The 17,560-nt window shown below is 40.3% G+C and overlaps 1 protein-coding gene across 7 annotated transcripts in view; it reads right to left on the bottom strand.

The window, feature by feature from the left end:
• LOC105019665 (neural cell adhesion molecule 2) overlaps nt 1-17,560 on the bottom strand; it is a 436,025-nt gene that overhangs the window by 99,399 nt on the left and 319,066 nt on the right. For all 7 annotated transcript variants that reach the window (XM_020042073.2, XM_020042077.2, XM_020042074.2 and 4 more), the window contains exons 3-4: nt 11,272-11,478; nt 7,976-8,131 (exon numbers count right to left, since the gene is read on the bottom strand). In XM_020042073.2, the coding sequence (XP_019897632.1) occupies nt 7,976-8,131; nt 11,272-11,478 (363 nt within the window). The remainder of the gene's footprint in view (nt 1-7,975; nt 8,132-11,271; nt 11,479-17,560) is intronic.

Genomic DNA, 17,560 nt, shown 5'->3' with positions numbered 1-17,560 from the left:
AGACGTGTTCCAGTAGTTTAAGATGTGTTTAGTTCCTCTCACTTATTCCTACAGTAAAATGTTTCTAATATTTTTAGATTTAGTTTATTTGTGGAATGAATAATAACTTGGGGAAATTAAAAACGATTGTGTGGATAAATTACTCCCATATGTAAAATGCTTCTGTTGTATCCAGAGTAGGGTGTGTGATGATACTGTTGCCCATTTCTACAGTATTTGTAAATCCATTATTCACAGGATTAATTTGTATATTTTTAACCACTACCCCACAACACAATATGTTGGATTCGTGTCGGTATAGCATCTCGACATTAGATCATTTTGTCACGCATTAACATCACGCCAAGTTTGAATATTTTGCTAGACACCATTAGGCAGAGAGACTGAATATGAATTTTACACAGCCAAAGCTACTTCATGGCACAAAAACATTTATTTTTCTTTCATTCTTGAATTACATTGATACAATAACTATCAATATATATGAAGGTAACTGACTTTCTCGTCAAGTGAAAAGAAGAGAGAACTGTGGAAACCCGTACTCTTTTACTGCCCAAGGTGTTTTGATGTAGTCTATTACCCCAAAAATAATTTGAAAAAATCCACCTTTGAAAATCCACCAGAAATAGTTGCAATATAACTGTAAACAGTTTTAGTTTAGGCTTACTATAACGTAGCTACTGAAGGTTGCAACCAGCAAAGATTTTGTCTATCCGGAACAAATGGTAATGCATAATGCTTTCACTGGGAGGAGATTTGAACACAGGACCTATTGGTTGCAAGCCAGTGTCTCTAACCACTACGCTATTTAAGGGGTAATCAGTCAGTCACTCACTCACTCAGTCAGTAAGAGACATCCGCTCTTCTTGGTCGGCTCTGCTTATGTGGTCCGGCAAAAAGATGGTATGAGTGAGATGAAATCTTTAATTCCAAAATCTTTAAACTTCAAACTGTCATAAGGAAAATAAACAAGCTGATTAACTTTCAGATATTAAATAGATGTTTTATTCATAGTAAAATAGTAATATAAAGCTTCAGTATTTACATTTGGGAATGCATAGCATTAATTGGATGAACATTTATTGTATATTCATAGCAGCAATTATTTATTAACTATTAACCTAAGCTTCCTACATACAACCTTTTTAGGATCAGGATTTGAAACGCTACAAAATCCTCCTGGCACATCCACAAGGGAGCATTTCTAGGCGATGCTGGCTATCTGGATTTTCACATGTGATTTCAATGCAGTCTGAGACTGAATCAAAGTAACATAGCAATTTACAACAATAAGCCTACTAAAAGCCAGAACTTTTTGGCAGCAGTTATTCTAAATCTGAATGGTTGAAAAAAAAATCCTGTTATCTTGCCTACCAATCTGAAAAGAAAATGCACAGAGACTGCTGGACAGACAGAAGAAAATTACTTAGGAACTTCCCAAATTGAAGAGGACTGACATGGAAGAAATACAAGCATTTTCCCATGTTAAATGTAGGGAAAGTACTGACAAGAGAAGAACATTACCAGCCTTCAGGTATAGACTTACAGGCTTATAGGAACAAACAACAAAATAAGGAATTTACTAGTGGAAATTGTTTTCATTTATATTTACATGTTTTATGCTTTTTCATGTTTTGTTTGTTATAGACACAACCCAGTCAATATGTCTGTTTGTTCTATTGAATCTAAGGAACATTTATTGTAATTCTCATGATTAAATTTCCCATGTATAAGACCATTGAACATTTAGAATGAACGTCACATTATAGAACAAAATAGATGTAAAGACCGGGTCAATTCTGTAGCAACCAAAACATAAAAAAGCATATATTCACTAATAAAACTAAATATGAATGAAAACATAATGTTTCTACTAGTACATGTTTGCTTGTGTTGATGTTTGTGGGTAACAGCAGGATAAATGCCTTTATAAATGTAGATGTTTATCACTTTGTAAATGTAGTGGTTTCACTTCAAGTTTAGGTGTCCTGTGCATCTGTTCCAAAGACATCCTACTGTCCCGTATATCAGGAATAAATGTGCAATCTTGAACTCATTGTAGCCAATCAAATATTCAACAGTATTGTGTCCCTAGCTTTCTGGATCAGCTTTTTAGCATCAACCCTCACCTGCCCCACCCTGTAGGCAAAAATGAGGACGATGTATCCATGCTGCCCTCCATGTCCCAATACCTCCTCTTCACATCTTAACCACATACAGTACAGGTGGGAAGACAAATAGGAAAAATAACAACACATAGTGTGAAGTCTTAAGGAGATAATTTCATGTTATGTTGCTTTTCAACTGTGAATATCCTTTCCAGATCTCACGAACATGGGAAACGAAAATAAATAAATATGTTAAAAAGACATATGGGAGAATAATATCCTGTTTGGTCATGTTTTAGTAGCAATGGAGGACAATAAAAGAAGGAAAAAAGGAAGATGTGCTTTGTACCGATCTGAACAACATTTGCATCCTCTGCTCTCCATCTTCCAAGAAGGCTCGTTAAATATGTTTTATTGTCCTACTACATGCGTAATGAAATCATATAGTGTGGCTTTTATAGCTAGCTTGCTATTTATAGTGTAGACTGCAGCTAAGAGGATCTTAATAAAAATGTATATCAATACTTAAAAAAGATATGGAAATAAAAATCAACACAATTAAAAATCCGGGGGTAGTTGTGCACTTTTACTTATAGGTTCTGTTTAATTTATTGTTTATCATGATATTGTCTTAGTTTGACTATCCTGCTCTAGAACTATTGCTTTACTCACAGTATGTTTTATTTTACCATTAATATCTGACCATCCGAATTGACAACATATTATTACTGGTTTTAAGCGATTAAATAGAAGTAGAATTAGGCTCTGAGTTTTGTATTTGGCTTGTGTTAGAAAACATGTCTCTAATATTAATGGAATGTAGCAGCGCTGAAATGCATAGTCCCTTCAATCCCAATTCTTTTCTCTTCTGATAAGAAATCCTTTGACATGCCAGGAAGAACACAGAGAAGTCATGAGAAAATACTGGGCCTGGAGCAATTTAATATTGATGGAATGAAAGGGTTAACTTATGTGCTGAGAATTTATTGGGTACTGCAGTAAAATTACTGTATGTTTTTCAGCTGCTAGCATCTCACTAATTATAATGTTAGAAATTTCACTATGAGCTTTGACTGTTTTGTGTGATAAATATGTTTATTGTATGCTGACAAATGAATTGTTGTGTCAAGTGCTACAGAGTAGGAATTATGGTCTAGGATCATGTTCCCTTTTTTATATTTTTATTAATATACAATGAGGTCATAAAGGCCAACTTATCCTAAATCAGCACTTCTACTGTGAGGTGGAATTCCTGAACAAGGAGAAATATATGTTGTTCAGTGCCTAAACTAGTCAGTTAACCCCAATTGCTTTCTGGAGGTTGCTATAAAGAAATCGTTTTCTTGGTCATATTAACCTGGTAAAATGTGGATTTGAAATGACATACTAACTGACAGGCTTTAAATGGCTTGACAGGCTTTAAATCACAGGCTTTGATTAGATGAGATTTAACGTGAACTGGTTTTAATTTTATTTCTTGTTCCAGTAAATCTAAGGTCTATTACTATTAGTATATTATGGTTTAAGCACTTTCTTTTCTCTGATTCCATTTTATTGTTGTAATGTGTTGAGTATTTTTTTCAATGTGTAAACAAGCTAATGTAGGCATTAATAATTGTGCCCCAGTTAGGGGGAGTAATGAGGTCTAGAGCAGACTCACACAACTTGATCACTAATTGAAAACAGATTTTCTTTTTTTTCCAGTAGATAGATTTAGCCAATAACTGGTTCTCTTTCGGGGAGTCACCCACAAAAAGAGGCTGACCTCACCATGAGCTATGACGCATGTCAGGCAGCACGCTGTTAGCTGCACTGATAGCTTAGTGAAGTCTGTCACAAACATAGTCAGAGAAGTCAACGTGTTTGTTTCCTTAGACTACTGTAAAATAGCTCAAGCAAAGCTAAACATGGTGGTATTCACCTTAACCATAGAATAAACACTGTCACAAGACTGTGATAACACTTAATATCATAAAATTGTCCTAAAGCAGGAATATTTGAAGTAAAATGGCACTCCACCAAATTGGTATTTTTGTTAAATTTCGAAAAGCAGTTACTTATACTGGATCAGCCTACTTTTCCAACCGGATTGATATGGGAAGAAAAAAAACACCAGTTCCCAAGTGAAGTGGGCCTTTAGTGAGAAATTCATAACAACATAATCATAAGAAATCACAGTATTTCTTTTCCAGTAATTAATATTTTTCCTAAATGTGTGCTGTAAAACAATGAGCAGTCTATGGAGAAGATAAAGAAAAAACTTGCAAATGACATGTATTACATAGAGTGTACAATTCACGTACCAAAGTGGTTTGAGGATTCCCAAGCGTGAGTTTTTGCTGCGTTATTCAGGCATATTCACTCTGATAGAGACGTAGTACCACCCTAACCCAAATCCTTGTACTGGCCTCTAACTTTCAATTCTATTGAAATTTCCAGTTGCATTCTTGACATGATTCCAACTAGAGGCACTGATACAGTGACTCTTAAAAGGACAAGCTGGGAGATTTTAATATCTCGCATTCAACTTAAACATGTTTTATTAAAAAGCCATGCCTGGATTTAGACCTCATCGTGGTACTGAGGTTTGCACTAATGTATGTGTTAAATTACTTTCTAATGGTGTCAGATTTGTTCCAATGCTTCTGGCCTTAGTGCTGCCTTTGACAACACTGGTCACTGCATTTTCTTGAAGAGATTGGAAACCAATATTGTTGTACCTGGATGTGTTCTTGTTTGGTTTAGATTGTATCTATCAGAAAGACAGCAGTTCAAATCTGTGGGATGATCTGTCCTCCAGGAAATCAAAGGTGCATTTTGAACACTAAGGGACAGAATTGCGCTCAGAGTTTAAGACCAGGCCTGGACAGAAACATCAAGCTCAATGGATAATATCCATTGAGCTTAATTATTATAATTTTTTTACTATTCTTAAAATGTGCCCATGAAGCTGTCCTTAATTCTTTTTAAATAGTGCTAATTATGTCTACTGGAATTTTGACTATAAATCAACATATTCCTAACTTCTTTGTCTTCCTGTTAAGGCTAACTTAAAGGTTTTACCGTTAATACATTTTTATCATCATTACATTTTGTTTTTAAAAGGAATGGGCCTCTTGGTTTAGTAACAATGCACTCCTGCAGAAACCTCAAATCCAGCATACCTCAAATCACTTAACAAAATTAAAACAATTTATTAAAGCACAAGAACAAAAGACTGGTTAATACATGATGCCACCTTTAGATTTTTTTCAAGCTTGAATGCCTTGTACCCTTGAACCTTTATATTTTATTACAAAATATGTTGAACTCTTATAATGAATAAGAATTGTTTCCTTAATCATAATATAATTTAAATAAAGGAAAATAGTATCAATGAATCAAAACCTACAATGAATTACATTGATTTGCTTCCAATTATATATTTAAATTGGTCTTTCCATACATAGACTAACTTTGCATTAGCTACTGTCACAGGACCGAAGCTTCTATTGTTCCTAGCATTTCCAAACAAAAAACTGGAAGCAGCGCTTAGTCCTACAAAGCACCATTTTTATGGAATTACATGCTGACCCATGTGAGAGGTGCAGACTCGATCTCAACCTTTGGGTCTTTATTGAAGACTAATCTCTTCAGTAGATCCTGTGATTGAATGTAGTCTGGCCAAGGGGTGTGAAGGTGAACGGCAAGTCAACCCTTGCTGTCTTTGCTTGGCTGGTTCCCTTCTCTCCACTGGGATACCCTGTCTCCAACGCTAATGACCCTATTAGCATGAGCCACTGGCCTTTTTCTTCAAATAATGTCCAGGATTTTTTCCAAATCCTTGATTATTTTCCGCTTTGCCCCTTTCAAAAATGTTCAGAAAAGCACAACCTTTTTTCTTACCGTCTGACCCTGGGTACCCCAACAGTATAGAGTCGGAAGGTGAAATTGCCCCCTGTTGCCCCCTATTTGATCAAAGACCAGATATGATGGAATTAGTACATCTTTTTAAATATTTTATATTAATATTGATTGTCACTTGTGATGATTGCAGTAATCCCAAATTTATTATATTTATTATATACAGTGAATCCCTGTTCTTACAGTGAAGTCTGTTTGACATTATTTAAGCATCCAAATTAACGGCGTTTTTCATGAACATGACAACTATGTCATACATATTTCCAAACTTCAGCCTGTTCTGGTGGACACAACTGGAACTGCAACCAACTCTATATTGCTTCAGCACTTTATTCATTTACTCATGTTCTTCCATGCCTTCCATAAGAATGGGTCACATCATGCCAAGGCTTTTGGCCATCCTTGTTGTGAGTAGGTTAAGTTACTGATGAAATCGGTCTGGTTTTGCACCCCTTGGAGCATGTTGAGAGAGAACTCTGTGGTCTATCATCGACTTTGTTTCAGGATAGTTGGTTGTGTTCTGTTTCTTTGGTATCAAGCTGTGGAAGGCAAAGCAGGTTCAGCTATTTCCTGCTTGGTTGGCCCTGTCTGATGCTAGTTTTGGATGGGATGCTCTAAAGTTCTGATGTCCTTTCAGGTACATTGAATGTGTATTAGAATATTCCTTTGCATGCACCATTCCATAAGCATATTACACTCATATGTATCTTTGATATTCAATACTTCTACAAATATTGTTCACACTCCCCATCCTACTCTTTCTAAAATTGCTACTAGTTTACATTATGTATATTATTACCGTACTTGCAATATATATAATATTCAATACTACTACCCATATTTCTGCTAGTTTATGGTACTCTTTTTAGACTGCTGCTAGTGTAGAGTGTTATATATATATTGTTGCTTTATTTTTTTGCTATATTTTTTCTTAAATCTCACTACGTAGTTGTAGCATGCTATTTCACCCTTCATAAGCATATTACACTTATATGTATCTATATGATTCAATAATTGTACCAAACTGTTGCTAGTTAACATTGTATATTATTGCCATATTTGCCATATCTATAATATTCAATACTACTTCCCATATTGCTGCTAATTTACAGGACTCTTTTAAACTGCTGCTTGCGTACAGTGTTATGTATATTATTGATTTATTTTTGCTGTATATTTGTATATTTGTTGTATAATTGTATTCTTAGTTCCTACTACATAGTTGTCGGGTGCCATGTCACAATAATTTCATTGTGCAAGATGACGCTGTGTTGTTCTGTGCATTTGACAAAAACTTTGAAGCTGAACTTTTTGAATGGCCTGAACCAACTACACTCTGTGCAAACTCTATATACCAGGTGCTAAGGCCAGTCCATCCTTTCTGATGTCATATACTCCGTTTTAACTGTTATCCTGTTGGATTTTGTGTATGGTATGCTCCCTCTAATTTCTCTTGTGTCCTGGTGGACCTTATTAAGGTCTGATCCAAAATGTTCCAAGTCTAACTAGCTGCTGTTGATGATCTAGATACTGACTGACAACTCCTGCTGTCACTGCCCCTAGCTCATCCTGTCATGCCTGCCAAAAGTCCACCTGTTTGTTTTGATGCTCTAGATTCTGTCTTAATTCTGGCCACAGCCCAAATGTTTTGATCTGATGCTAATTTCTTTGTTTTAATATCTTGATATCCTCCTAATCTCCACCCGCCACATCCAGGAGAGAACTGGTCAATGCTACTGTAGGAGCCCATCTCCTCTCTCCATTTCTTCTTACGTTCCTACCTTTGGAGGAGTTTTTTGTATCTAGCATGCTTCAACATTGTATTATTTAAGGGTGAATATCTGCATGAGCCCTTTGTAACACCTCTTTGTAAAAAAATAAAATAATAATCATAAAATATACCTGCTCTCTATTGCATTTTCTCATTAATTGTTCTTTCTGTATTGATTTCTAAGCAGACTTACTGTAATGCTCCTCAGTGATCTCCATGCTCTTACTGCCCTTCTGGTAGAACCAGGAGACAGCTGGTGCCGGCGAGGAGATGACATCACACACCACCTCTGCCGTCTCGCCATGACGGAACTCCTGCGGTGACTTCACGTCGCGGAATGCCAGCTTCTCTGTTACACAGGAAGTAGGGTCAGGTTGGACACAGGAAGAATAATCACGTCATTCATAGGTAGTAAAATCCAGCAAAGGTGTGTCCTGACTCTACAAAGATACAATGAGTCAATGTTCCAAGGTCCATACAAGCGTATCACAATGGATGCCACCCCAATACATCACTTCAACCTGACTATACACTAGCGTATTAAGTGATGTACTGATTAATTTAGTGATTCATTGGTGATAAATGGACTGACCCTGAAACAAGAAACTGTCAGTTTCAAATATATTAGTCACCTACCTTAACACTGGCATAGGCTACGCTACAGTACACTGTGCAGTATGGTAGTACAGAGTAAATTCTAGAATACAAACCAAGTGGTTGGAACCCTGAACACTGATTGAGATATATTGTGTCAGGACATTTACCATAAACAATACCACAGCCTGTTGAATGAATCACCTCCAAACCTGCCCATTGCAAATTCTTTGTTTGTAATCAAATAAATGATTTGTTTGAATCTTTAGCTGTGGAACCTGTCCATCAAACAGTGGCAGATGGTTGATAGTTTACACCTGAGGAAAACTGACCAGGTACAGTCAGAGTCCTGCTGGTGAGTGGCATTGACTTGCTAAGTGTGTGTGTGGGTGCGGGTATTTAATGACAGGCTATCATCTGTGTGTGGCGTAATGAAATCGTGCATAAATCATGTGCACAACCCGATTCATTTCAGTCCTCTTAAACTGGATCACTCCCCAACCTAGAGCATTAGCATTTTGCGACGTGATTTATGTCAGCTGGTTCTTCAAAATGAGCTTTTGTTCCCCTCCTCGCTTTCCAACATGCCTCGCATCCTCCCGACTCTAAACGCGACATCCAGCCCCACTCATCTGCCTGTTGTTTTCTGCGGCACGTTCTTTGGAGCAGATCGTGAATGATTCTTTTTTTTCCCATTTTCTCAATCTGTCACTTGATCGCCCTCTCATTCTTGTACCCCATCGCTGTCTTGTCTCACTCTTTGTCTCTCTCTAACTCTCTCTCTCCCCGATCAGTCCCTCTCTCGCTACTCTCTCTCATTATCTCAGTCTCCCTCATCCTTCACTCTATTCGTCATCCCTGACCCCTCTCTACTCCCCCCATAACCCCTCTCTCTCCCTACTCCCACAAGCACTTTCTCTATCACTCAGCTCGCATCCCTCCCTATGATTCATGGGAAAGATGTTGCTGTCACTTACTCTTTGGCTACTCGTTTTCCTTTTCCGTTTTCTCTGTCTTAACCCCGCCTGACAAGAAAATCAGTAAGCAAAACCAGTCCTCCCTTGTAACCTACTGTGCACTTGACACCGTCAAATTGGTAACAAGGTGATAACTTATATGCCGCAATTTTGCCAACCGAGCTGCAAGGGCGACTGTCAAATCTGGGTGACATGCCAATTTTCTCGGCGCTCCCTCAGGTGAGACACTGACTCCCTCCCCTGTCTCCTGGCTTTAGTTGCTCCTTCATTGGCTGGTGTTCAAAGATCAACTCTGGGAACTCCGTAGCTGTCAGTTACTCAGCAGATCGGTTAATTATAGCATTTCATGCGGGAGACGTTGCCCATGCACAAACAACTGTGAAATCCAAGCTATAATCTTGAGTTGAAACACAGGCAATTTTCATCAGGTGGTGAGTTGCGGCGAATGGGAGGTCTGTCAGGTCAGTCAGGGTGTGTGCATGTGTTCACTTTTCTGTGGAGCGTAAAGACTAATAAGCGCTCACGACATTTCAAAGTATGTGTCCTGCCTTCACAAGGTTTGGAGCTCATACCGAGAATATCACATTTGGTGTCGCCACAGACGGGTGCTCAGAACGTTACGCTCTTGCTCAAGCCTTCAGGTAAGCTGCTAATACCTCCTGAACACAAAGAGCCAAACAGTAAACGGTGACTGACTGACTGTGTGTTGTCATGGATACGGCTGGCGAGCTGCGGCGCCGCGGTAATGAGGTGGTGTGTGAGAGAGGATGTCGAATGTGGTAGTGGGACTGTGAGGAGAGGTTGTGAAACGTAATAGCCCTCCAGGGCAGGGGAGGCCTGTAGGTGTGTGTGTGTGTTTGGGGAGTTAGATCGCGATAGGTCAATGTATCACCTAATCCTAAACTTGATATTAACAGCAACCCTAACTGACAGATTTCACTTCTAAGAGTTTTGACTTCATCTGTAGAACTTTACTTTTATATTTTAAGAACTATCAAAATTGTAGATTTTAGCCAGTGCTGTTCCCTTTCACGCCACTTATAGATGTTCATAACCCCCTGGGCAAACGTTGAATATGGACTTGTGTGCACACACTCCTCAGCAGAGATTCAAATCGAGCATCTGCCAGATGGCTCCCAGCAGTAGAGCTCCACTGTGTGTCACGTCCCATTGATGGCCACAGGAGATCCCTGCTCCCATTCGATTAGAGCCTGCCTCCGCCGCTCGCACGCAGTCAGTACCGTACATCACAAATACCGCAGCGACGCAGTGAACGTTCACCGCACAATGCTCATTAACGGGCGAGTGGGTACGACGTCGCCTCGTACATAAATAAGGGTTTTACGATCTAACAGAGGGAGCTCAAGTCATGTCAGGACGCTCTTTTTGGAGACTCGGATGTTCACTGAAGTAAGAGAGTTTGGGATTTGTGTGGGTGTTTGAGTGCCAATGATAGTGTGCATTGCTTGCTAAGAACTATACCTATCAACAACATATGGAATGTAAATGTATTTCATATACATGGAAGAGATCTGGTATATAGATGTGTGAGATTGTGTCTGAGTTTTATTGGCATTTGAGTTTGTCATACATTTACATTTATTGACATTAGGACAGTATAAAAGAATCAAAAATGGATGTGTGAGATAGTATGAGGTTTATTGGCATTCGAGTAAATGTCATACATTTATGTTTATCGACATTAGGACAGTACAAAAAATCTGCAAAAAAGTTGACCAATTGCACGGCCCTACGAGTGACCCCTGGGCTAACGCATGAGTGACATGAATTTGAACCCTGATGACACAGCTAACAGCGAGGCAGTCAGTTTACTGCAGCACTATTTTTGTTTTTCAGCGTGTGAAGCTAAAACCTACATCAGTTAACCTCTGTTCCTGTGTGTTTGAGCGAGACTCACGGTACATCTCTAAAACCATGGTGGCCTCCTGGGTCTGTCCCTCAGCGTTGGTGGCCTGGCAGCGGTAGATCCCGGCGTCCTCCACCACCGCCCTGTAGATAGTAAGTCTTGAGCTGTCTTCTCCGGTGTGAAGGGCCACGCGTGGGGAGGACACGATCCGCTCGCCCTGGGGGTTGAACCACTCCACCTTCACTGGCTCACCGATCACTGGGTGTGGAAATGAACAGAGGACAGATGTCAAAGGAGCCCCCTGATTAGCAGATATGTAGGATACATAATGTTTAGGAAATGTAAATAGCACCAAGAAGAGTCCTGAAGTGGGAATAATGACGCAGGACTGCTTTAGCCGGTTGAGCTAAAGACAGGGCAATGTTGGTCGTAACGGGAGCACTGGTCACCAAACTAACCCATTTACACAAGCGAACTATTGAATCCGAATCTTGATCACCTTTAAATGTATACATGCTGAGAATGGTATAAAGGTGCTGCTAGTGGTAGAAAGGAAAATGGATCAGAATATACATAATCTACACAAAGTTGGCAATTACATTACATTACAATAGATCATGTATGCCCAATCCTGCTGCTGGAGATCTGCTATGCTGGAGATCTGCTATGCTGAAGTTTTTCTCTCCAACTGAAGTTGTGACTAACCTGACTTAGCATTTCATCCATCTAATTATTAGGGTCATGTGCGCTACATTAAGCTTGGTGAGAACGTACGGGATAGTAGATCTTCAGGAACAGGGTTGGACAGCCCTAAAAGTTTGCATAGTTCGACTGTGAGGATATAAAATAAAGATATTCTGGTACTGGAAATCTGAAAAACGTGTTTCTACATGCTGTCAACAGCACTCATTTGGTTTTCCAGGTCCAAATTAGTACCCGATTAAAAGAAAAACATAAAAACCAGCAGTGTTTTAGACCATACAGGACCGGAGTTGAATGCACCTAAGATAGAGTCTAACAAACTTGACTCTGGACCTCAAAGCCAGTTGGATATGCATATGGTAATGGTTGAATCACTCTTCCTTGTATGGCTATGTATCAAGGTAATGGAGACATGGGGAGTCGTGGGTATTGTGACTCTCAATGTCCCCATTACCTGGTCCTAGTCACCGGCCTTGCCTGAGAGCCCAGTCGTCATTAAGCTTTATACACTCATGAACAGCAGGCTTGAATTTATTTGATGACATTTCTCGCTTTACGGAGATGATAAGTCTATAAATGATGGGAAACATATGGCGTCTTAAAAGTAAATGTTCTTACCACTTGGACACTTGCTTATGCCCACACATGCATGTAGATCACGCACATACATGCAGACACAAGTTAGTCTTTCTATCCTTGTTGAGATCTGAGACCTAACCTTGAACCAGAAATCCATGTTCTCCATTCCTTAGACCTAAACCTAGCTGTAATCTAACCTCAATTACCTTTACGCATAAACTTAACCTAGCGCTAATGCCTAACTCTAAACTCTAAACCAGAAATGCCTAAACCTAAAATGTAAACTAATTCTAAAACAAATGCCGGAAGGTACATAACACCTGAACCTGAAATTGCATTCACCGAATTGGGGACCTGACCAAAAAACATTTTGGGAAACAATTTTCCACTTTTACCATCTTCTTCGGTACAAATGGATCACACACACACACACACACAAAGGGTAATCAAACGTCTTGTTTTTGCCATCATTTATTATGCAACTCCAGTTTTGGCTGCACAGTGGGGGGGTGCTTTTCAAAAAGGGCCACAAGGAGAACCAGATAGAGGCATATACAGACTCCAGGTGCACCCGCCTGTAAATCACACTGCCGGAAGGCCATAAACTCCCCGCCCCGGTAGGGTATGTCAGTTTACAGCACCGATGCTTTGCTTATCAATCAGCAGAAGCCTGGGATCCAAAGGTAAAAAACATCCAAGGGAAGGGGAACTAAGGTCAGGGGCTAGACAGTAGGGCGACGGGGCAGTGGTGGTGATTGGTATGCGTGTTGGCAGCTGTGGGGGGGTGGGGGGTGATACGGTGTGGTGTGAGACATTTGCAGTGGTGTTGATTGCCTGTAAGATATCTTGAATCCCTTTTAATGTGTTTTTTTTTTCAGCTACTGTTCGAACTTCATGTTAAACAGGAAAAGGGTATCGCTTAACAACTGGGGGTGCTGATTTAAATTATCGAACAAAACCAGGTTAGGCACGTCTCTCTCATGTATGAAAATAACTGTGATCAATGATGCATCAGTAAACACACAATATCCTATAAAACAAGTCTGAATGTTCACTGTGTCGGAACAGATTATGTCTGAGTTCCAGTAGGACAAGGATACGATTCCAGGAACAACCATTTCTGACAGGGTGGTCAGGTTTTTCTTTAATTTCTATTTAAATCTGACAAAATGTATGAGTTATTCACCTATTCAAAACATAATCTGGGAATGTGATATACAACCTGCATCGAAGCATTTTATATTTGGAGACTGTATAAAAATATATAACGATATTAGGATTCCAAAGGCCATCTCACAGTCCAGCATTACCTTGAATAATTCCAAAAGTTAATGCATTTCAAAATTGACTGCACATGCAAAAATCTTCCATTTGAAATGATGAAACACACTACCGACTAAGATAAACAGGTTTGGGCCAAAACTAAAAGGTGGGTGGCTGCCACTATTTATGATTACTGTTCTTGGTTTTCTGCAGGAAAGACAAATATAGCCAGGCTGAAATACTGAAGCTGGTATCGCACTCCCTGGAGGTGTGTATTATTGTGTGGACGTTCTCCTTCGGTGGTTAGGTACTAAAATTAGACAGATGCACACATATACACACACACACTCAGACAAACAAACACACACATGGCTGCAATTGATTAAACTCTACTGGGAGAGGCTAGGCCCATCAAGAGATGTGACGGTGGAGGCATGCAGGTTTTGTAGCAAAAACAAGAGAGTGTGCATCAGTGTGTGCGTGCATGTTGCGAACAATAAGGTGTCTGTGTGTGGAGGTTGGATGGTTGTGTGTGTGTATGTGTGAATGTACATGCATGTGCATTGGGTGATAATTTCTATAGTGAGTGTGTGTGTGTGGTGTGCGTGTGTGGCAAAGAAGACAGACCGGCGATGGCGTTGAGGCTCTGTAATGAATATGTTTAGTAGAGGGAGAGAAAGAGGGAACTCTGGGAAATCAATTTGCTGTCAGTGGCATGTCTTCTCTACCTCCATTTATGTCTACCTTTCTCTCTCCCATCTTATCTTGCTCAGTCTCTCTACACTTATTTCACTTTCTCAATTAAATTCCATTCAAAGAGCCTTCATTGGCATGGAAAACAATTGTTTACATTACAAAGACAGATTAAAAATATATATATATACACAGTACCACTCAAATGTTTGAATGCACCTACTCATTCAAGGACATTTCTTTATTTTTACCTTTTTCCTCAATGTAGAATAATATTGAAGACATCAAAACTACTATACAACACGCATGGAAACAGGTTATAACCAAAACTGTTTTAAACAAATGTAAGTACATTTATATTTTAGATTGTTGACAGCTTTCAACACTCCATGCATTCTCTCAACCAGATTAATGTGGTAGTCAACTAGAATATTTTAGAAGGAGTTCCCACATATGCTGAGTACTAATTGGCTGCCTTTCCTTCACTCTGAGGTCCAACTCACCTCAAACCATCGCAACTGGATTGAGGTTGGGTGATTGTGGTGACCATGTCCCCTGATGCAGCACCATCACTCTCCGTATTGGTCAAATGGCCCTGCATCAGACCAATGGACAGATTTCTCATGTTTCTTGGCCCAATACAATTTCTTCTCCTTATTGGTGTCCTTCAGTAGTGTTTTTATGCAGCAATTTGGTTTTCCTTTCCTGTGGTGGTCCTCATGAGAGCCAGTTTCACACTAATACTTGATGGTTTTTGTGACTGTGTCAGGTCTTTGCTGGGGTGCCTCTAGGCATCTCTATGCGCCTGGGGGCCACTGTCAAGGACTGACTGCAGAGGTGCCTCTAGGCATCTCTGCACTCCGCATTTGATTGGTCCCAATTAGAGGCAGCTGCCCCACATTTAAGTTGCCCTTTTCGTCTTTCAGTCTGTGGATCATTATTTGCTGCAGTTTGTTTGCGGTTTTGTGAATTGAAAATGAAAGATGTTTCCCGTCAGCGTTGACAGACTGCACTTGAAGAAACATTCATATGTCTTGAAATTTTCTAGATTTACTGACCTTCGTGTCTTAAAGTAATGATGGACTGTCATATCTCGTTGCTTATTTGAGCTGTTCTTGCCATAATATGTACTACAATACAGACAAAATTATGGTCTCTGTATACCAACCCTATCTTGAACCAACAGAACTGATTGGCTGAAAAGTATTAAGAAATTCAGCAAATTCACTTTTAACAAGAACCTATTAATTGAACTGCATTCCAGGTGACTACCACATCAGCAACCCTGTCATGATCACCTGATAGGCGAGCTATGGATCCTGAAGGGCTGCTTGCTCACTCAGTATCGTAATGAGAGTTGGTGTTTAGCCGTTTTGTCAGCTAACTACTTTGGTGTTAACTCATGTTTCTTCTATATTTTATTTATTTATATGGAAAATGCCACAGGTGCTTGCCATAGCTAACTAGATTTTGCAGTTTGTCTGTCAGACTACCTGTACAGGTGCAAATGTGTGGCCGACAAGCTGTTACTTTCATTTGCTAGCTATAAGTGTTAGTGGTAGGGTTGTGCTTTACTGTAAGGTCCAAAATCAGCTGAAACATGTTCCAAATAACTTCACTTATCTATGAAACGTAATTTGTCTTGAGATTTGTGCGCGTTGTGGTTACTTTATGATCACAATAGCTGTAGTCCTCAAATGATCGCTGGCTCAATTTTGTAATAAAAAGGAAAGAACCAAAGGAAGAGGATGATGCGGAGGCACAGGTGGAGGAAGAAGGAGATGGACAGGAGGAAGCAGAGGGAGAATGTGAGGCAGAAGGAGAGGAGAAAGCAGAGGGAGAATGTGAAGCAGAGGGACGGGTAGAGGGACAGGAGGAAACAGAGTGAGAATGTGAGGCTGAGGGACGGGTAGAGGGACAGGAGTAAGCAGAGGGAAAATGTGAGGCAGAGGGACGGGTAGAGGGACAGGAGGAAGCAGAGGGAGAAAGTGAGGCAGAGGGACGGGTAGAGGGACAGGAGGAAGCAGAGGGAGAATGTGAGGCAGAGGGACGAGTAGAGGGACAGGAGGAAGCAGAGGGATAATGTGAAGCTGAGGGACGGGTAGAGGGACAGGAGTAAGCAGAGGGAAAATGTGAGGCAGAGGGACGGGTAGAGGGACAGGAGGAAGCAGAGGGAGAAAGTGAGGCAGAGGGACGGGTAGAGGGACAGGAGGAAGCAGAGGGAGAATGTGAGGCAGAGGGACGGGTAGAGGGACAGGAGGAAACAGAGGGATAATGTGAGGCAGAGGGATGGGTAGAGGGACAGGAGTAAGCAGAGGGAGAATGTGAAGCAGAGGGACGGGTAGAGAGAGCGGGACAGGAGGAAGCAGAGGGAGAATGTGAAGCAGAGGGAGAATGTGAAGCAGAGGGATGGGTAGAGAGAGAGGGACAGGAGGAAGCAGAGGGAGAATGTGAGGCAGAAGGAGAGGAGAAAGCAGAGGGAGAATTTGAAGCAGAAGGACGGGTAGAGAGAGAGGGACAGGAGGAAACAGAGTGAGAATGTGAGGCTGAGGGACAGGTAGAGGGACAGGAGTAAGCAGAGGGAGAATGTGAGGCAGAGGGACAGGTAGAGGGACAGGAGGAAGCAGAGGGAGAATGTGAGGCAGAGGGACAGGTAGAGGGACAGGAGGAAGCAGAGGGAGAATGTGAAGCAGAGGGACGGGTAGAGAGAGAGGGACAGGAGGAAGCAGAGGGAGAATGTGAAGCAGAGGGAGAATGTGAAGCAGAGGGACAGGTGGAGGAAGATAAGACCTTTTTCTGGCATTAACTTAAGTTTGATGTCAATAAAACTAAGTACTGTAGTCACATGGATTCAAATTCAACCTTAAAACATTGAAAATGACTGTAGTATTTTTGCTTTCAGGCCGGTACCAAGCACAATGCAAGCTATCCCACCTATGACAGCACACAAATTACATTATTTGATATGTCAAATACTGTTATTGGACAAATAAACAAATGAAACCCAAATCTAACAGCATACCATAGCTACCGTGTTTTGTGGAGCAATGGGCTGAATGACAGTCATAGAAAGTAGAATACTAATATATATTATCAAATACAG

The sequence above is a fragment of the Esox lucius genome, chromosome 22 (assembly GCF_011004845.1).
Source record: "Esox lucius isolate fEsoLuc1 chromosome 22, fEsoLuc1.pri, whole genome shotgun sequence".
Lineage (NCBI taxonomy): Eukaryota > Metazoa > Chordata > Actinopteri > Esociformes > Esocidae > Esox > Esox lucius.
This window is presented reverse-complemented; position numbering and strand designations above follow the sequence as displayed.